Genomic DNA, 21,198 nt, shown 5'->3' with positions numbered 1-21,198 from the left:
AGCCTGATTGGTTATTGATGGTTTAAGGAAATCCTGCTGCACGCTTGACGCACATAGCCAGCTATACTCAGCCATTGAACCAGGTAGCACACTTGCAGTTTAGGAGACATGAAGTCTTCAATTCCCTTAATATTCTTTCTTTTGGTGGCTTACCTCTCCTTTACTGCCAAAGCCTTTCTTCCCAGAATTAATTTGGCATCGGGGAAATCCGAAACGAAAGATCATACATTGATCACAAGACACGGTTTGTTGAAGACATCAATATTGTTCTTCAGAGACAATCCGCAATATCTAAGGAATGAGACATTGACAAACTTTCTTTTTGGTATCTTACGTGACTTGTCAGAGAACCCAAACGCGGCCAAAACTACCATAGACTCCATCTCTGCGAAGATCAAATTCATCAACGCCATGAACGAGATTCAGAGCGCCAACGTGGAAATGGACTCTTCTCCATCGAACAGTATCGCTGCTGTCCATTTTGACGGCGAGCAGTTCTTGCAGGGATCTAAGCGGCTCCAAGACCTGCGCCAACAGCTGATAACATCGCTTAATAATGGCAATAAATCACAACATGCGAGGAACTTGGCTGGAAATGCCTTACACACACTGCAGGATTTTTACAGCCGCTCCAACTGGATAGAACTCGGCAATGCATCGCCGTTTAATGCTCTGGGGCAACCCGGAAGTGATATTTCGCAGGAAATTATCATTGCAGGCACAACAGAACCAACTTGTAGAGACTGCCTTTCAGAGGAAGAATCCAATCTGTCCACCGATACATGCGAAAATAACTTGATCACGGTGAAACTCACCAGTGGATATCGCTCAGGACAAGACATCAAGAAGCCGGTAAACATTGGAAAATGTAGTCATGGCGGCCAAACGGACGACAGTCGCCTAAAGCCAGCTACCGGTGGAATTAATAAAGATTCCTCCTCCAAGCGTGAGTCACCGCATGCCAGGTAAAGGATAGAAAGAAAAACATGATAATTTATTTGGCATCTTTCCTTGTTTCTACACCACATAAAACGCAATGAAAGAAAGCCTTACGCCTGACAAATTAAAAAGACCCATAAAAGCATCTTTTATGAGCTGCCTCGCTTGCTTTAGGAGCAATTCCTTTAATTTCCTAAAGAAAAATTAAACATTGTATCATGTTTAGACAGTTGCTTACTCGTTGCAAAAAAAAAAATACTTAAGTGGTACATAAAGTTCAAAGTTTTCACAGGAAGTAAGTATTCTATTACATGACATTTTTTTATAGGCCATTAATAATAATTATTGTTGTGTATGCGCCCGGGGGTATAAGCGCTCTTATTACAAATAGCATTTGTGTTTCATGCCAGGAAAAAGCAAGAAAAAAATATGAAAATTTCTTGGTGGAAATCTTTCCTAGTGTTAAATTTCTTCACCACATAAAAACGCAGTGAGGGATAGATTTACGCCTGGTAAAACTCCTTGTATGGGCAGTCTCGCATGTTGTTGATGAAAACATCCCCAGGTAAATGGGCATAATTCGTTTCCTAAAGAAATTGTTGAGCAGAGAAAAGTTAAACAATTTAGGATGTTTAGACAGTTCTCTTGTTTGTTATTACCGTACGTACTTGTTGTAAACAGATACTCAAGTGAAACTGAAAGTGCAACGTTAACGTTTTTACAGGAAGTAGGAAGTATTTCGTGCTACAAGAGACATGACGTACCTTTGTTATGGGCCATTGTTGTATAAGAGCTTTATTTTCAAATAACATTTTTTTTTGCTGAAAAGGGGTCAAAGTCGAAACCTTTCACCCTATTTTTGGAGCCTCCCTTCATTCTGCTTTTGCTTCGATAATCCAAACCTTTATTACACAACACACGACTTATGCAGATCTGACAAAAACGCAAACATAAAAAATATAAAGATTTTTCGCAGCCACTAAAACCCTTTCGAACTAATTACTACTTATAAATTGTTTAAGTGTTTTGAACATTAGGGGTCAGTGCAGATAAGGAGGTAGGGGGAGCAGTCATTAGTATGTCTTCTACTAAAGTGCTCCATTATTTTTCCATGCCTCATTACACATGTCTCAGGCGACGTCTCAGGCTGCCCAAAACCCGTCATTTATGTAAACCAATTCCATTCAAACTTGCCCACGTAATGTTTTGACAATTTATCATATTTTACCGTTGTTAGCATTTCTTTGTATTGTTTCCAAAGTTGCAAAGGAGAGAGTTTGGATAGGCTTACCCCCAAAGCAAAATGTAGTCGGTGCAATTGGTTTATTTCATTGAGAGTCTATATGGGTGCTAAAACCTTGCTAACCAATCGTGGCCCCCGTAAGTACGACTTCCAACCCGCACCATAGCTGGAAATAATTTGTATAGTAAACCATTTTCCCTGTCAATGCGTGTTTTTATTATATGACGAAGTTAGTTCAGAGGGCTAATAACTAAAATCAACCAATCAGATTGTTAATTGTTCCATTGCCGGTCCAATATTCTCGAAGTGACCGGGCACTGTCCCGAATGATCCCGGGCGATCACTCTTGAAGATTTTCAGTAGTTTTATGACTTACGTTTCTGAAAGAACTTGCTTCAGCATAAAATACTTCTTTTCTTTTACTTCTAACTCTCTTTCTTTTCTGGTGTGTTTAACTTTAGACGTGAGTATACGTCTAGTCGGCTCCCAATCAAATTGCCCGCTTAAAGCTTGCGATGTTGTTCCAGTCAGTGATCGTAGCATTTTTTTCTTAACAGACCTGGGGCCGATATTCTCTTGGTACAGTCCTCGCGCTTGGGTAATAAGATTTATTTAGTGTCTTAACGAAAAACCAATTTATGCGAGGCAAGATTTTGCAAAGGCAGAGGGTTGTACATGTAATATAAGACAGAGAGGGAAATGGTAGCACGCTTTGCCGAAGGGGAGGTGGGATGGGAGGGAAAAAAATTCTGCTACTCAGAACGGCGTAATAAACTTGGCAAGAAATACTAAAAACCAGAAGTAGAATTTACTTAACTAAGTAGATAAGATGACATTGATTCCGAACAAAACCCATTTTCTCTTGTTCAGAAGCACTGAGGCGTTACAAACGTAAACATATAGGTTGCACGTGGGTTATATTCGCGGTTAATTAGACAAGAAGAATAGCGGTTCACCAAAGGTTAAGCAGTTCCACACTTCGCCGGAGAAAATTAACAAACGCAGCTTTCTACGGTTAGGCCTACCGTCCACACTAATCCGTCACGAAAACGCAGCTTTCCGAAAACGCTCTTCAAACTGAAGAAATTTGAAAACGCCGGACTTTCGTTTTCGTGTGGAAGGAAAACATTTTGAAAACGGAGCTTTTCGAAAACGATGGCATCACGATAATCATGTGATTTCCCTGACAGAGTTTTCCTCAAAAACAAATCCAAAATCACCCTGCAATTGCAAGCAGAGCCTTTTCTTACGGTACATATGCTTTGTAAATAAACGATAAAGCAAAAAGAGAGGCTCTGCTCGCAGGGTGATCCATTTAAATTCCTCCGGCGTAGTGTGGACGGAAAAACTTGATGCGTTTTCGGAGAACGTGAAACCTCCGTTACGTTTTCAAATTACACCGGCGTAGTGTGGGTGCGGGGCCTAATATATTAATGGTCCTTTCCCTTTTTATAGCCTCCATAGAGTTGCCGCTGACATGGCCATCGAAGCTACCAGTACCTTTCTAAGTGACGTTCGTTCTGCAGTTGGCGACGACACCTTCGCCAAATTTCTGAACCTGAGGTCTGAGAACAGCATGGCTTTGGTGATAGATGTATCTGGAAGCATGCGTGGTGAGTCTAAACGTGTAACGTTTTCATGGTATACCTTTGGGATGTCTAGTTTCACTACAGATTAGATAAATAGTCTACCTGATATTTGCAAGTAGAATGACGCTCTTGTTTCTCAGAAAACCTCGAGCTCATTTAAGTTTGAATACAAGTGATCTCTAAATGTGTTGAATATAAGCGAAGTAACGATCTTAGCTCTACTTGTTTTTAAAATGACCGTGTACTGTAAGGAGGAAATGTGTCCCAAAATGCGAGTAATGACTGGACGTGGTTTGTCTCAATAGTTTCCTAAATAATACATACACAAAACTAGTACCTTAAAATAATAAAACAGATAAAAATAGATAACAACAACAGTTAACTCATGCATGAAAGCTAGCTGATAATCGTAAAATATGGGTTATTATCATTCGATGCCTTTTTTCCTCCCTTTTCATTGGCCAGAGCCCACTACCTGACCTGCAGATAACTACTTACAAATAATGGTCTGCTCATGCCTAATGCCGTCTAAATGTATTTTGCATTTTTGCTGCGAATAGGTTTCTGCTCCGGCGTAATTGTAGACATGCTCTTGTGTGACTCGAAATGGTCACTTCGCTGAGTTGTCAGGGAGCGATTTAATTACGAGAACAAACTTGGTGATCGAATGATAAAACAAATATTTAAGTCGGTTATCGCAAAACATCGTGATTTGTCAGTGTCTCGCAGATGACGATATTTTCCCTAAGCCTTTGGCTTCGGCAAATAATTGATCCCCTCATCCACGCGGGAGCAAAAGTGATCTTGAGAAGATCCCACAACCCATTGGCCCGACACTATCATACTGAAGAAGATTTCTTATTATCTGTTTTCCTTTAAGATGAAATCAGTGACGTAAAGGAAATGTCCAAAGACTTTGTTCGGAAAACTTTGGAAGAGAAAGGAGCGTCTTTCACCTATATTCTTGTGCCGTTTAGCGATCCAGGTATGTACCAGACAGATGTTAAATGTTGCCTTTTAGCAATAACGATGCTTACCGATGGTATGAATAACCCGGTTCGATTTCTCTTGCTTTTTTCGAAATTAGCCATATCAACTACACGAGATGACGCTTCCAAACAGAAAGTGTGCGGTTGTCAACAAAGACATAATTAAACCACAGGCCGGGTGCCCGGCTTGGCTGGCTGAAAGAAAAAAAAAAAATCATCTTTTTCTCGGATTAGAGGTATATTTGTTTGGCTGGCAAAAGGTTTAATTGTTAGGAATGATTTCAGATGAATTGAGAACGACACTATTAGTGTGTCGTTTGGTTTGAGATTTTGGCACATTGTGACCTAATCCCTAACGAAGGGCTAAAATTTTGGGTCCCCATCTCCCCACTGAAGAGCTTAATTTGTCACTGATATGCCAACTTAACGTGTAAAATTAAACCTAATACTATCTCTTGTTGAGATTTTAGAAATAAAGAGAATGATTTGTTGTTGGCTGGCTGGATACGTTTCCCTGAGAGTGTGGAACAGCTAAGAGAATCTTTCAGTAGAATATTGTTCGCTGATGGATCTTATGCAATTAGCTCGTTGGGTGGTAGACTCCGAGCAGTCCCTCTTTCGCTTTGTGCGTCGTGAGTGACGCGAAAGAAAACTGCGAGAGAAAAATGGCCGCGCGAAATCCTAGGGCCAGGATTTCACGCTGCCTTTGCTTTTTCTTGCAGTTTTCTTTCACGTCATGCACGACGGACAAAGCGAAAGAGGGACGACGCGTGGTATAATTGGGTGGCGCTGAAGAACTGTTCTTGTCATTTGTCAGAAGTCCATGATAGCGCCTTTATACGTATTTAACAAAGCTATGTCTTCTTGTTTTTCTTTTTGGTTCCTTATAGACGTAGGACCTGTGACTGTGACTAGCGATGCGAAAGTAGTGATTGAAGCAGTCAACAATTTATCCGCAAAAGGTGGAGGAGATTGCCCAGAGCTAGGCATGACGGGTCTTTACCAGGCTCTACTCCACTGCTTACCCGAGAGCAACATCCTTTACTTCTCCGATGCTGACGTAAAAGACGAGTCGCGAAAAAACGAAGTCGAATCCCTAGCTAAGGAAAAGAAAGCAAGGATCAAATTCATTCTAACCGGTCAATGTAGTCGTCGACGCAGACGCTATTTGTCGCAAAGCCGCACCCAGCGTTCATCAGTGGCACACCGGGCTAGGAGAAGTGTCCAAGGTCAAGCGTTGTACCAGGACCTCGCTACCCAAACAGGAGGACAAGTATTGAAAACTAGTAAGGCTGCAGTAGCTGAGATTGTAAAGGTTATCGATCCTGTAAGTTTCTCAAACTCATCAGCAGATTTGAAAGAAGTTGGATTGCTGAACGTTGACGAATCTCGAGCGCAGTCCTTCAGTGGTGACATTTACTTTGTGGATATTGACAGCACGCTGGAAAGTTTGGTCCTCATACTCACGGCTGCAAGTTTACCTACATTACAAATCACGAGCGTTCAAGGTAAGCGAGAGAGTAAAGTTAAAATAGACAGCGCCATTGTGTGTTTGTATAATTTCAAGTTAAACTGAAAAATACCGCCCACTTTGTAAAAGCCCAGTGAATATAATTCTTGACAACTTATAGGAACCCATCAGTTATTTAGCATCATAATCAGAAAAAGAGGATTGAAAACTTGGAAACGGAACTTTGCTGCTAACCTTTGTGTTAGTAGAGACAGCTGCTTAATAGACTGCTAACGTCTAATTTCTTCTTCTGTTATGTCACGAAGCCACGAAACCATAATAGTTACAACTCTCGAGAGCTGGGAAGTGAATAGCGAACACTATTCCGAGTTAGAGTAGCCAATCAGAATGCGCGAAAAGCACCTATCCACTGGTTTGGTATATGTTATTTCATATTACCCTCACCCGCCACCCAGCTTCAACCGAATCCAAAAAATCCTCAGTTACATCGATTGTTTCACAGGAAACTCAAACATGCAAGAAAAGGACATAACAAGTTCCAGTAAACTTCTCATAAAAGAAGTTACTAACTTGGTCAGTGGCTCCCTGAAACTGACAGTTTCCTGTACTGGCCCGTACACTCTGCAAGTAACTGGGTCCAGTCCTATCGACTTTACATACCAGCTTTTGGACGTGGAGGACATGGAACGAGGGACTACAAGGCGGGTTGTTGGAAATCCCTTGAGAGGTAAAGTAACATATTGACCAGTTTACGACTCTATTTCTCGTAGAACAAATTACGGATTGGTGACTGAGCTAAAATCCTCTCTTGTTGGCATTGTCTACAATCTTAGAGGGCAGTTAGTGCAATAACAATGAATCAATGGATGCAGAGAATAGCAGTAACGGAGATACTGAACGAGTGAACGAGTGAAGGAATGAAGGAATGAAGGAATGAAGGAATGAAGGAATGAAGGAATGAAGGAATGAAGGAATGAAGGAATGAAGGAATGAAGGAATCAAGGAATCAAGGAATGAAGGAATAAAGGAATGAAGGAATGAAGGAATGAAGGAATGAAGGAATCAAGGAATGAAGGAATGAAGGAATGAAGGAATGAACGAATTAAGGAATGAACGAATGAACACTAGCATTTGTCAGAAATAGAACTAGCACTATTACGACAAGAGAAAAAAATACAGTAAAACTGATAATATGCTAGCTAACTTCCCCATGATCTTATTTTCTTAACTCATTGCAGGACAAATGCTGTTGCTCACGTTGGACTTCGTTGGCCAAGACATTGACGCAGTCAGCAATCTGACTCTTGTTGGCGTTGACGGAAGAGAGCTCGAAACCTTTAACATAACTCAAGGTGAAGGGTTTTACCAAGATTCCTATTACGTCACATTTATTCCTTCACCGGACAGATTCCGACTCAAAGTTACAGGATTTGACACGAGTGGAGCTCGCTTTCAGCGCGTTAAACCAACTTTATTCACACTTGGGGACGTAAAGCTTTCCCAAAACGTCGACATCCGCAACAACTCAAACGCCATCTTCCCAGGAGAAACTTTGGAGTTGGGAATCAATGTTGAAAACTCTGGGGATACGCAGACGTTATATTTCAAAGCATCGGATGATCTGAGTTACTTTAACAGCATAAATCCGGACCGAAGCACCTTGGGAAAGAATGACTCGGTTACTCTACGAGTGACCCTGCTTGCTCCTAGTCACGCAACGTATGGCGTGACAAGCACCGTTACGGTATTCGCATCTCAGAATTCTGACTTCACCCAAGTTGTTAATTTCTTGGTTTTGTTTGTTACTGTGACGTCGAAGGTGAGTAACTGAACTGGGACGGAACAGAAAAATAAGAGAAAGGAAAAAACCCTTTTAAAACAATCTTTAATAGCCAAATTGCTAAAAACTATACTAAAATTTCCCGTTCTTAAATGCAACTATTCAGCGCGAGAGAAAAAAGTCATGGATAAGACACGAGTCTTGACAGAGATAAAAAAGTGGAGCGGGATGGGCCCGGGGGGGGTGGAGGGGTACTGCCATATACGGACTATATAAGTATGTGCCGCTGTGAAGGGTATGGTTTTCAAGAAATTTACTCCAGCATAGGAAATATAAATCAGAGCGTTTGGGTCTAGCACAGGGTATCATTTTTCACGAAACTGACCAGTTGGTTGAAGGAATTGAAATACACTCAAAAATATAAAAAAATGAAATCGGCAAGTTTAAATTTTTGCAATTCAGCCTCAACAGCGTCGATAGATGGCTACAGTATAAAACACTACTGGATATTATCAACTGTCAAAAATCGGGATTCAGACGGAAATCGGTGGTTTTAATGCTGGTTACTTCAGTTTAGGGTAGCAAAATTCAGCTGAACTAACTCTGGTATAGGCTAAGGGTTCCAGGGTCCCAGCGGCACATCCCCACCCAGAAATTCCTAAAGTACCCCCCGGGGAAATGGGCCGGGGGAAATCTGGAAGGTCAATGTATTTCTGTGGCTACAAAATTTACCCCCAACAAATAGTCCACGGTAGAGTCTCAGTCGAACTTTCATGTGAAAAGATAAGGATGGTCGTTGGAAAGTTTGAATTAAGCCAGTAAGAGAGACCAATCTGGCTCCAGCTTTAATATGCCCCTAAAAGATATCACTTTAAAACAGACAGACAGCGTTTTTTATCATTTCATCGAGTGCAAACCTAAAAGATACGTTCACAGCTGAAAATAGAGCGTTTCGTACCTTCCCCCAAGTGAGATCTACCTCCTAAGCGAGGCGACAAGCATCCCCGACCTTTTCATATGGAAGTCCCCTGGGGGTGGGATCGAATTCCTATCGACTTCCCGCTGAAAAAGTATGATGATGTAGACAGATAGATAGACTCGCTCTAAGTAAGGTAAAGATGTAGCGTGCCATGGCGGCAAAAGTGATAAACGAGTAAACATACGTGGCGAGCTTTCCCGTGATGCGCAAAACGTGTGCGCGTTAACAAAAGAAACCATCGTCGTTAATTGTTCTAAATGTAAACCATGTTTGAAATCAACAGAACCCAGATCTCTATCCTCCATCGTGCAAAGTGACAAGCCAGACTGGAACATGCGCAGGAGTGTACGGTAGACCAGAGTGCGTGACAAGCACGTGGTTTGCACATGTCACCTTCAGTGACATCGGAGAAGGACTCCTGTCAATTACTTCACGAGAAAATCGTTATGGAACTCTCACAGGTAAAAGGAAACCGTTTCTAGCGGCGAGGAGAAGGGGAAATTTACGCCCATTTGTAACTTTTACTTCCGGTTCTCGTCCCTTCTTTAGTGAATTACCTGCGACTATCCTTGCTTCGTTAGTTCCAAAATATTCTGTAATGTTTCAATTTTTCCCTCTTTTTCTCAGTTCCTGCCACCTCGGGTACTGCCTTCCGTTCGCCCTTTTATAGCCTTCCATAGACTTCCCTTCGTTCTTGACTTTCTGATACCCACAACTAGTTTTGCAGCGTTTGGATCGACTTTTGTTACTTCGTTGCTATCTGACGTAGAATTTAAAGTTTATATCTGTAATAAGGTAAATAGTGAGAGAACCTTTAAGTGATGACCTGAACTGTTCTCTATTGCTTGCCTCTGTTAATATTCTATCTGTTCTTGTGTTTCTTTCAGTCGGAGCTTTCAACAAAGGAGCAGTCAATACGTCAGTCCAAGCATCATTTAAATCCAACTGTTGCCATCCTAAAGTTATTTTCGTCGGTCTCGACCGTGTAGGAAACATGGGAACTTGCTCTGTGAGCCTTGTCCCCGATATCGTGTCCTTTGGTGCCAAACCGAATACCACAGCTGTGTCCCTCCGTGGTGGAGAAACCACCAAGGTTCCTTTTACACTCACCAACCTCGGATCCAAAGGGTCGTTCTCGTTCCGCGTGACTAAGATGTCTTCACTCATCAGCTACGTTATTCCCTTTAGTCTCGCTCTCGATGCCAACGCCAGCGCTGCTGGTCACGTGGTTATTGCGTCACGCGATGGCAACAGACAGCTTGAGAAGTTGACCGTGACAGCCGTAGCGCAGTCAGATACTGTTAATGTCAAGGAGGTTACTCTATTTGATATTGAGGTGTCTGTTTTGTCCGATACACAACCTACCACGCCAGCCCTGAAAAAAATACGTCTTGAGGCTGTTGTACCTAACAATCAGCAGTCTATAAAACCAGGAGCACGTTTAGAGTTGAACTTTACAGTGACGAACTTGGCAGCTACTGAAACCTTCACTTTTAACGTAAGTTTTTTTTGCGTAGGATGGTGGTTCTTCTGTGTTATCTTTTTTTGCTTGGCCTCACTATGAAACTACTCATATACTTAAGTCCCGCGGGGGGGGCTCCCATATAACAAGGACGGGGGTGCTTGTCAGAAATTCTGAAAAGAACACCTAAGAGGTACCAGGTACCTGTTTTGTGGGCGTGGCTTGAAATTTTTTCTCCCCTCAGAGGTACCAATTCTTACAAAACAAATTATCTCCTGTCATATGTTAGTAAGTACGTTAAGTAACAACTTTATTTTTCGCTAAAAGGTACCGTAAAGGTACGCTAAAAGGTACCTTTTGGGGCTTAACATTTCAAGAGGTACAAAAACTGCTTTTTCAACCCGTAAAAGGTACGACGAGCACCCCCATCCTTTTTTATAGGAATCTCTCCCCCCCCCCCCCCCCCGCCCGAGCCGGCTTAAGTGGCCTAGCATGAAATTGCCGGATCAAGCCGCCATGTTGTCTAAAAATCAAACGAGTCCCCAAAACGTAGAAAAGCAATAATTGATCTTACCCAGTCTACCCAGATCTTCTCACTTCTCGGGTGAGAACATCTGGTAAAATTCGATCACTAATCTGATTGGTTCATGTAAAAGGCTCAATCCCAGTCCCAGTGCGCCAACTGGAGTCGAAAGTTCCCCCGTGTAAAGTTTGTTCAAATCAATAGCACATATCCAAAGAATGCCTTTGCCAAGGCTTTAATAATTCTGGCGTCCGTTGTTCATGGAAGGTTTCTCAACGCATGCATGTTTATGAAATGTTTCCATTTTCGCGTCAATTTTCTCATGAAATGTTGAGTAACGTCTAAAAGCAGCCATTTAACTTTCGATTTTGTAACTTTCCTCAGGTACTCTCTAATCAATCTTCAATTACTGGCAGAGTTCAACCATCCTTAGTCTCTCTCGAAACAACACAAACCGCGCTCTGCCTACTGATCCTGACTTCTCAAGGAGACGCCTCTCGCGGTACTGTCACGCAAGTCAACGTGACAGCAACGCCTGCGTCACACAACGCGGACAACAAGCAGTTGGGCATCTTCTCTTTGACAGTAACTACCGATCGTAAACTTCTGGTTAAGAACGATGAGTTGGAAAACAAAGACTTAGAAAAGGGAAAAAGGCTAGAAAAGTGGCAAATTAGTCTGATCATCGGTGCGGTCACTTTATCAATCCTTCTTGTTACAGTTTTAGTGATTTGCGGAGTGGATCGTGAGTCCAAGAAGCGGGGAATTAGGCGTTTTAATGGCAATCACGGAGCTAGCAACCAGCATCAGGGCGATAACTTCGATGATGTGATCGTTAATAACTACGCTTGAAGCAATTGACATTTTGTTTTGTAGCGTAGAAAGGCACCCTTCCATACTTTAACAAGGCACGGTTGCACTGAGAACTCGTTTTGTCACGCAGATGTGTCGTGATCCTCGCAACTAGCTAGCACTAAAGGAGTATATGGTATCTAGTATGGAGAATTTCTGTTTCAAACCAGGAACTGGAAGGGCCTATGTAATAAAGCTTTACTACTTACGAGTTCGGGAGTCATATGACAGCAGAGCAAAGAACGAACGCTGTATCTACTGAACAATGTCAACAACGAGTAAAAATAGAGCTGTAACTAGAATAGGAGATGTTTTATAAAAGTATAGTAAAAAGCATTCTCTGGTTAAAAAGATTAAAACATAAGCTTTCGGCTATCAGTGTATGGCTTTCGTTAAAGGCTATAGACTGATAGTCGAAAGCTTATGTTTTAATCTTTTAAACCAGAGAACGTTTTTTACTACTTTTTGAAAATGTCAACAACATTGTATATATGATATAATTAGAAATTTTATTACTCTCTTTATTGTTATAAACGATTTATCTTGAGATGATTATTATCTATACGTTTAGAGTCATAGTAATATGACGCGAAAAGCTAATAGCTATAGTAGAAGATAATTCCTTCTTTAGAAGGGGAACATTTTTTACATGTTAAATGGAATACGACAAATGCAAAATATTCGCATACATTTGATAAGTTTGTTTTTCTTAGTAAACGAAGATGAGACTTTTTTTCTTCACAACTCTTAAACCGTGTGTAGTAAATCAGCAATACTGTGTATTAAATATATCTGGGATGAAAGAAAAAAAGATCGATATTTTTTGGTTACTTTTCATAAGTCATTATACATAACCAATAGCTGGTTTTCACATGACGTCACTAAAATTCGAACTACAAAACTATTGATCTTCCTGAGATTTTACTTAAATGATGTATAAGAGCAGCTGAAAACTAATATTCATACAAATTTTCACTCCGAATGGGTTCTTGGTTTTTCTGATACACTACGCTTGAATTTCTAAGCTTTTGCGTGACGCGGCATTTACATGACGGCCTAGAGAGCTGTCATGATGGTTAAAAAGTGACTTATTTCGGGGAACGTGGCTATCTGAACAGTTCATGTCTTAGAAAAAGTATTATTTTAATGTTTTAGAGTTACTCGAGGGATAAATTCACATTTTTGTAGCAAAACTCAGTGACAGATGTTTCTGCTGGTTTCCGGCCGCCATGTTGGTGCCCATACGGATGGGCACCAGCATGGCGTCTCCATACAAATCCCTATAAATTTGGGTAAAAAATTTCTCCGCATATCTCACATAAGAAAAATTGCTGTGACCAGAATTTTGGCGAGAGTCTTTGCATATTTACCTTCATTTCTCAGATTCTGGACTTTATCTATTGACCGGTTTTGATTTTTATTTTGATCTATTTTGAATTGCGTGACACTGAAAACCAGCAATAGCGTATAGTCGCGAATATACTTCTTAAACATTCATATATTTGAGTCATCAAATAAATTACCAGTCTCAGACCGTACTTTCTAACAATGGACTCTCTGGTTTTTGAGAAGATTCTGCAGAGTCCTTGAGAATGCCATCTATTTCTACTACTGGAGGAGGACTGCGTTCTAACATTCTTGGTCCAGCCAAAACGATTCCTATGGCTCCAATGGGCGAAGTGATGAGAATTCCCAGCACAGCAATGGTCAGAATCTATTTTAAATATTTAGAAAATACCCTGTGAGAAAGTGTACACTCTTCTCCGCGTTTCTATCGAGGTTTAGGGTAAATTTACCGTCGGTAGTCTATTGTGAATCCATGAATTTGATTGGCTCTGTTACGGTTTTCTATCTGCTGATAGTATAAATAAACTAGCGTTCTATTCACGAATGGCATTCTCTGATTGGCGACGCTACCCGCTATCTTTTCTGTTCTACATAGTGAGAGGGTAGCAGTCAGCGCTTGTTAATAAACTAGCGGGCACTTAAATTCTTTGCGTTTTGGAAGTGTCTGTGCAGAAGATTTAGATGAAAGACTTGAATGACTAGTAGATTTATACTAAAACAATTAGATTATTCGCTCTCGATTTCTAGGCGTAAATGGTTGACCCGGGCTGCGCCCTCGTCAACTATCATGCGATAGAATTCCCAAGCTCATAATCTAATTGTTAATTAACGTTCGATGACGAGAATGTCGTTTTCTGATTGGCTACGCTACTCACTGTCCACTCTCGGCTGCACCTCGTTCACTATTCTCTCGTAGAAAACTCGGGCTCGTAGTCTAACATTGTTCGATTGAAACACTCGCTCGAGGAAAGTCGAAAAAAACAACTGTGGAATTTCTCGTTCTCCCAAACCTTCCACTTTTGTTTTAATAACTCTAAAGAACCACTTTAACAGAGTTACACAATGCGTTTTCATGTAGTTTTGTCAATCTGGCTTGTATCAACCTGATACAAGTTTTCTATCTCTCTATTTATGACCAAATGAGTTCGATTCAAAATATTTATGGTAACAAAAAGGCGAAATACAAAATTTCGACATTGTAAACCCAAAATATTAATTTTGGCCTGTTGTGCAAAGTCGTACAACCTCACTTCTTGGACCTTTAAGAAATGTAGTTTTTTGCCTTACGTAGCAAGAAGAACTTTCCAAACGTTAAGAGAAACAAAATTTAAAATTCTCCTTGTACACGAGAAATCGGACCATAAATTGAAGACAACGATTTCCAAAGATATATCAGTTTTCAACAACAATAATAAAGCACGCAATTGATCATCCGTATGACTGCTTGTGCATTCTTTTACCAACTCAAGGTTTCGCAAGCTCTTCGGAAGTCCCTGGAATGCGTTAAAATCCCTCAGCAGGTTATAAGAGAGCAGGTATAAAGTTGTACTTGTTCGTCCACGTACAAAGCGTGAGCTAACAAGAGACAATTATTTCAATTTTCAAAAACAGTTTATACCGGGTAGTAATACCTGAATTCCAAACTCTTCCTCAATCTGTCCCGTTAAGCCTTTCTGCCGTGCCATATCTAACGACACAGAACCAATGGCCGCCTGTATTAGAGGCAAGCAAATAATCTCGTTAATAAATGGCGATCATACTAATAAGGATCTATCCCCTGCCAGTAGGGAATATATAGGATTGATCAGGACATGTTCTTTTTCAGTGTGTTTCTGCATTTTATACATAGGCCCTCAAAAGCCTACAGGATGAGAGGTCAATTACGATATTTTCAATTCTCCTTTAACCAAACTTTACCTCTCTCTGTTTGCCCAAACATGAATGTTCTTACTCTTTAAAGCTCCCCTGCCTTATCCAGTTTTTCTGTCAATAACAGCCAAGCTTGAATAAACAAACGTCTGTCTCTCCGCATGCGCATTTTATCCGCTGTTTGATGACATAAAACTGAAAAAATCCGTGTTGAGTCTGATTGGCTGTTACGCGCAGAGATTCAAAATTACTCAATAGGCAGCCAATCAGAGGCTTCACTGAACTCTGAAGAGCTTCGTCTTTAGCAGTCGTAATTTAGACGTATTTCTAGCGGGGGAACAAACACGCGGAGAAAGGCGCCTCTCTTCTGAGACTAAAGGCTAAAGTCTCAACTGGCGATATGGCTGCTGGTGAACGCGGAATTGGGTAGGGGTTGTTTAAAAGGCACGCAACTTTAACCAAAGAAAGTATTCCATGTGCAGGCGGACCTTCAGAATCTTGCGGGCTTGGGCCTAGCGTCATCATTTTCATTGTACCTCACTAGCAAGTAGCTATGATTAGAGAAGGCATCAGTGCCTGCAAATGTTAAAAAAGCTTAAGGGATTGAGTAATCCGCGAAATGATTTTGCCATTTAGCTTACCTGCACCGTGGCTTTCGGTAGCCATGCTATTGCAATAAACAGTCTCTCTTTCAAGTTCAGGTCGTTTCCAAGCAAACCAAGATAAGTAGTGATGAGCCGTATGACCAGACTTATGACCAAACTTACAATACCCATACCTTTAAGGAACAAAAAAAAAACGAAAATATCCAGATCCCACACATAGAGGAATTGTACGTTTAGCTCAGTTAGCGAGGTGCTAATTGGAGCGCAGTAAATCCCAGTGAAACCAAAAACCAGGATCAATATAACTGGTAAGTTTCATGCTTGTCATGCATCGAGAAACTTGTCAAAGTCAGCTCAGCTCAATTAATCGGCAAAGTTTTGAAAACTATTTTCAGGTTTTGTAATTCGTTTTAGGTATGTTACTTTGTGTTCTCTATTAGTAAAGGGTTCTCTCTGGGCTAAAGCGACTGACATATTAATAAAGCTATTAGTGTTAACCTCGTATACATGATAGGGACATTAAGCTATTGAACTTGTCTCCTACACCATGTTCACTATCAGAATTTGAAGGTTAAGCTCCAAAAACATAGTTTCAAACGAAGACTGTGACCGCGACACTGGTCATTTGAAATCCGCTCTGATGTCGGATTCAAACTTACCAACAACTTTGGTGTTCATGTATTCAACGCTGACTTCAGCTCCAACAAGACCAAATAAGAGAGGCTCAAACACTTGCCACACAAGAGACATTACCATGGCTACAGGAGCCTAAAACAAACAAACAAACAAACAAAGAAGATCATACCCTGTCTTCAGATTAAACAGCTTAAAAATAAATAGTTTGCTTTGAATTTACTTCATGCAAGCTAATGCCGACTTTAAAGAGCTTAACAAATTTATCATTCTGAGCATTCGTTTGTTGGGAACCTGATCCATGAGGGTTGGATTGATGGTTTAGCAAATAAAACTCTCATTTCCCAGAGAATGTCACAAAAGATTTAAAAGGAGAAAAATGGGCTCCCACACTTACAACATGGAGCGCACAGAGGTTACAAGCAAATAACTTAAATTTTGCACCAACATAGTTTTATTAATAACAGGATGGCCAAAATATCTTTAGAGTAATCACGTAAAATTAGAGCAAGCTCAGCAGAGAAAACAGTCTATAGATCTGCTCTTTTTCAGTGAGATAAGAATATACATGTACACGATTGCATTATTTTTTCCAATATGCGGCAAAATATACATGTATACTAAGGAGACTGGAAAAGCAGAATAGAAGGAGAAAGACCCTGGGACAACCTTGATTCTGGTTTAGTCACAATCCTGTCACTGAGAAAAGGGTTGAGGTCTGCAATGCGTGCAGAGGTAAAGATAATACTGTCAGAGCCTGTAGATACATGTATTGCTTCAAATTCGAAGGAAGTTGGTCAACTGGTTGATGATACCCATGTGGCACTAAAAGAATTTGAAACTGTCTTAAAAAATACTCAGTGATTTACTCTACACACATGTTAACAGAAACATATTTATCAAGTACCTTTCCTTGCTGTGTCCATCCATATGCAGCTACAGTTGACATGGTTAATACACCAAGAGCTCCTGCACCAGAAAATTTGGCCACGTTACTGCCAAACACAGAGAGTAATGCCAATGAGAGTAATATCACTAGTCTGTTGTGAGCCACATTGGTCTAAAGAGAATGCAAGAACCTAATTACCATAAATCTTGCCTCTAGTGTTGAATGTTTTTCCAGAGGGATATGGCTAGGGTGGGTTGAAGAATGGAGAAATCACTTAATATATATTGGAAATGGGGGAGCTTATTTTAAAGATAGAACTGAGCTTCATTGGAAATCATAAAATTCCTTAGTTTATTGTCAGTCAAGACAAAACAATGTTGAGGGTAAAATTTGTATCAACTCCTTACATGATGCACCTTTAAGTGGCCATAATAATTCAGGCCTTCTGATAAGGTGCAATAAAAAACCAGGAATTATGCAAAATTTTCAGGGCAGATTATGCGATAAGAACGGGCTGTTATGCAATAAATTATGCAAATTATGCGATTTTTACTGAGCTATTTTAGGCATATTTTACTATTAAGGTTTCATAAGAAGCTAAAACCACTTTTGGGCTACTCCAAAGACAAATTTAATTAAACATCTATGCATAAAATGCGATAAAGAGACAGTTAGACTCAAGGTGCTTGTCCACAATGGATGTTCGAAGATGATCTATCACAGTTGCATCTTCAGCCTATCGTCCATGTGGAAGGGATATTTCTTGCTCTATCTTTCGCAATTGGTATGAATCAGTCTTTTTAGTCGAAGAAACAGCAGGCAATTTCACTACAAGCTTCTCCAAGAGGGACGTTTAGTTCGAATTCCACAAAAGAAGCTAAATTTTTGCATCAAAATAAACATCGCTTGGATCATATGTTGCTGATATATACTGGTAATTCTGATTGGCTCAAGCAAAGGAACTGTTTGTGTTGCACTAACAGGCAATTCTTTGAGAATGAAAACTAGTGCCAGTCTCTAGAGGTCCAAGAAACATTCAGGAAATGATCAGCATCTGAACTGGCCTACATGTCAGGGGAATCTGAAGAAAATTCCCAAAACAGTAAGAAAAATAACTTACACTAAGTAATAACAAGGAGATTTTTACCTCACTCTTATTGGGAAAGAACCAACACACTGCACCAGCAAGACTTCCAAGGGTTATTCCCAGTGCCAACTCTATTGGCCCACGAAATATACTGAATATCAGATCCTCTAAAAGAATCAGTAAAAAATTATGAGCAAAGTTAACAGAATAACAAATTTGCATAACAGGTTCATTGTCAGCCATTCAAAAGGGGTCCAGCTGGTTATTCTTGATCCATTTTACAATTCTGTGAATACAGATTGTTTTAATGTACATGTTAAAAGGTTTAATAAGTATGTATGCTTGGAATTTCTGTAACAGATAGCCAACTCTTATGGGAATTGAAAACAGTTCGAGATATCGGGATTTTGAGATAGCTGAGAGTAAGTGACTAATAAAGTACATGTACATCTACGGAAATATGATTTGAGTTTGACATAGTGGGAAGTTCAAGATAGTGAGGTTCAACTGTTAAAAATATTTTTCCCTGTTTCCATTTCTGTCAACATCTTAATTAAAACCAAAAGTAGCTCAGTATACAAGATATCAAATCAAGATCAGAAAGATGGCACAGGTAACTCAAAGGTTTCTTTCTCAAGTGCAGGGAGTTGCCGAATTGGATACTGGTCAATTGATTGACCTTAAATATTTTTGTTGTACAATACTTCCTACTTGTAGTTTACTAATTTGGAGTACTGGTATTTGTTAGACTTGGAGGTCATGATAAAATGTTTTAATGACAACTAAGAACAAATAACTAACTCAGTGCAGATCCTGAATCAAAGGCTATTCCAAGGCAAACTCCAAATGCACTTATACAGAGAACATTATCAAAGGATGCTGCTGCCATAACCAGGGTAGGTATGCCTTTCTTCACTCCATAATGTTGCTCTTGTAGCTCCAACAAACAAGGTATTACTACAGCAAGAGAAACAGCTGCTTGGACAAACCTAACAGGAAAGAATAATGTGGCTATGTAAATTACTAATTAAAAAAAAATGAGTCAGACACCATGTATGATTGTGTAAACTGGATAAAAAACCCTACCAATTTTAAAAAGGAAAAATACATACATGTCTGCAACTTTTATATGAAACATGTCTTAAGTTGCTATTGCTGTAACTAGATGTTATAGACTCATCTTATGCTCATACATGTACCTCTCTTGCCCTTTACTGCATGTTGACTGTACACAGCTACCTACCCAGGGGTGGATCCAGGATTTTTCCTAGGAGGGAGTGGACCACTAAGGAGTGGCATAACTGACTAGTGAGGTGAACAAATTTTAAAAGCAAATACGAAGAAGAAGGCTTCATGTCAAGGAGGTTGCACACCTCCTGCACCCTCCCCCTACATCAGCCCTTGCTATCGCTTTCCACCCAATGTGGTGGGGGTGGGGAGTAGGGGCTAAGAGCCCTGTGTAAAAGTGACAGGGATAGTCACTACCAATTTTAGAAAGAGTTAAAGGCCTAATAGACTGCACAACTTTGTTGCATACAACTTTTTTTAGCTTACACAGCTCACTCCATAGACCCCATTCATAAATGGCTGCAAATTAAAAATTCTTTTGTAAATATAAAAATTAGCCCAACTAACCTTGTTTTTTAGTTGATAATCCAAAAGAACTTTTACTCTCAAATCAGGTTAAGTGGGCTTATTTAAATGCATACAAAAGAATCTTAAATTGGCAGCCATTTATGAAATGGGTCTATGCAACATTGTGTGTCTTTCATAATTTAACTTTGCCTGAGGCTTCAACAATAAATTGTAATAGGATTTTAATTAAATGTTTCAAAATCTTGTGGCATTACTTGCAATGCACATGCAAGTTTGGTTTACATGTATATGAAAACAATATGTGTTGTAGACTTGTCATAAGCTTGTCCCATGACAATGCTCAGTAAAGGTAGATGTATCTACAAGCTGATGAGGGCAAGCAATTTCAATTCATTCACATTTGCCTACCGAACGATAATACTTACCCAAGCTGAAAGGCCCAAAGCCACTTCATGTCCAAGAGAAGATGCACTAGAATCGCAGCTGTAACTGCCTCTAATATGCAAGGCAGAAAAGCCAATCTAGCTAGAGTAAGTTTCAGTTTTCTGAGCGCTGATGTGTTTAACCCGAGTCCTGAACGAATAAGTATGACGACTAAAGCCATACTTCGCAGCGTTGAAGACCACCGTTTATCGATGTGACGAGCCAAATCAATACCGTGAACATTTCGAAGGAGAAATCCCGCTAGAAGCATCCCTAGAAGTGGTGGGAGATGAAGATACGGTATTCTACACACGAGAAAACCACAAAGGCTTGCAGAAACGATGACTATGAATATGCCAAAAATGTTTCCATCCGGTAAAGCATCTGTACCGATGATAGACCATAACACACCCCATATTAAAACAACAATCAGTCCCCGAGTTAAGACGCGTCCAAAAAAACCAGATGGCGGAATGGTCACACCTGCCGACAGAAGTCTCTTCTTAAACTTTCCCGTGTTGGATTTTGACGGCGAATCTCCGTTATTTCCTTCGTCATCACGTTCCCTTGCAGTTTTGACGTCCATAATCTACAAAAGGATCGAGAAGAATCCAAACTACAGCTTACTAGAGCTCACTGCCCTCTTGCTTCTCTTGTTTACTTTTTGCGTCAGGCGTTCTTCGTCTGTCCCAGTTTTCCCCGCGCAACATCGATGTACACAGGACCCCATGCTACATAGCACACCATGCTAAACAGGACACAGACCAGAGAGTTGCTGTTTCTTTGCTTGTTATCACGCATTCTAGCTCTGTTCTCATGCGAACCTGACTTGCTCAAAGTTAAGATCTAATTATTGGTCGGAATTACCATAGAAATAGCTGTCATATTAGATCAGATGTTGCTTTCAAGTTCGCACAACAAC

At 40.3% G+C, this 21,198-nt stretch overlaps 2 protein-coding genes across 2 annotated transcripts; one reads left to right on the top strand and one right to left on the bottom strand.

The window, feature by feature from the left end:
- The first annotated feature begins 108 nt into the window (after positions 1 to 108).
- Positions 109 to 13,376, top strand: LOC110041668 (von Willebrand factor A domain-containing protein 7-like). The gene is made up of 9 exons (XM_089282904.1): positions 109 to 965; positions 3,638 to 3,795; positions 4,652 to 4,756; positions 5,651 to 6,268; positions 6,734 to 6,958; positions 7,470 to 8,050; positions 9,274 to 9,451; positions 9,878 to 10,488; positions 11,360 to 13,376. Exons 1-9 carry the CDS (start codon positions 109 to 111, stop codon positions 11,825 to 11,827), a joined length of 3,801 nt encoding a protein of 1,266 aa, XP_089139030.1. The 3' UTR covers positions 11,828 to 13,376.
- On the bottom strand, positions 12,311 to 20,992 carry LOC110041672 (sodium/hydrogen exchanger 9B2-like). Its single transcript, XM_020746980.2, has 8 exons — positions 20,279 to 20,992; positions 19,059 to 19,246; positions 18,318 to 18,424; positions 17,189 to 17,341; positions 16,308 to 16,416; positions 15,685 to 15,821; positions 14,806 to 14,886; positions 12,311 to 13,541 (listed from the first exon to the last, which is right to left on the bottom strand). Exons 1-8 carry the CDS (start codon positions 20,860 to 20,862, stop codon positions 13,356 to 13,358), a joined length of 1,545 nt encoding a protein of 514 aa, XP_020602639.2. The 5' UTR covers positions 20,863 to 20,992; the 3' UTR covers positions 12,311 to 13,355.
- Positions 20,993 to 21,198: the final 206 nt, after the last annotated feature.

The sequence above is a fragment of the Orbicella faveolata genome, unplaced genomic scaffold (assembly GCF_042242905.1).
Source record: "Orbicella faveolata isolate gen_17 unplaced genomic scaffold, um_ofav_v1 contig_12, whole genome shotgun sequence".
In the NCBI taxonomy this organism is placed as follows: domain Eukaryota; kingdom Metazoa; phylum Cnidaria; class Anthozoa; order Scleractinia; family Merulinidae; genus Orbicella; species Orbicella faveolata.
This window is presented reverse-complemented; position numbering and strand designations above follow the sequence as displayed.

Excerpts from the sequence above, each read along its gene's own strand:
- LOC110041668 (XM_089282904.1), top strand. The coding sequence starts at position 109 with ATGAAGTCTTCAATTCCCTTAATATTCTTTCTTTTGGTGGCTTACCTC. Across the intron at positions 966-3,637 it reads CGTGAGTCACCGCATGCCAG|CCTCCATAGAGTTGCCGCTG; the intron begins GTAAAGGATAGA and ends CCCTTTTTATAG. Across the intron at positions 9,452-9,877 it reads TCGTTATGGAACTCTCACAG|TCGGAGCTTTCAACAAAGGA; the intron begins GTAAAAGGAAAC and ends TGTTTCTTTCAG.
- LOC110041672 (XM_020746980.2), bottom strand. The coding sequence starts at position 20,862 with ATGGACGTCAAAACTGCAAGGGAACGTGATGACGAAGGAAATAACGGA. Across the intron at positions 18,425-19,058 it reads TGATTCAGGATCTGCACTGA|AGGATCTGATATTCAGTATA; the intron begins GTTAGTTATTTG and ends TGATTCTTTTAG. Across the intron at positions 17,342-18,317 it reads TCTTTCCCAATAAGAGTGAG|ACCAATGTGGCTCACAACAG; the intron begins GTAAAAATCTCC and ends CATTCTCTTTAG.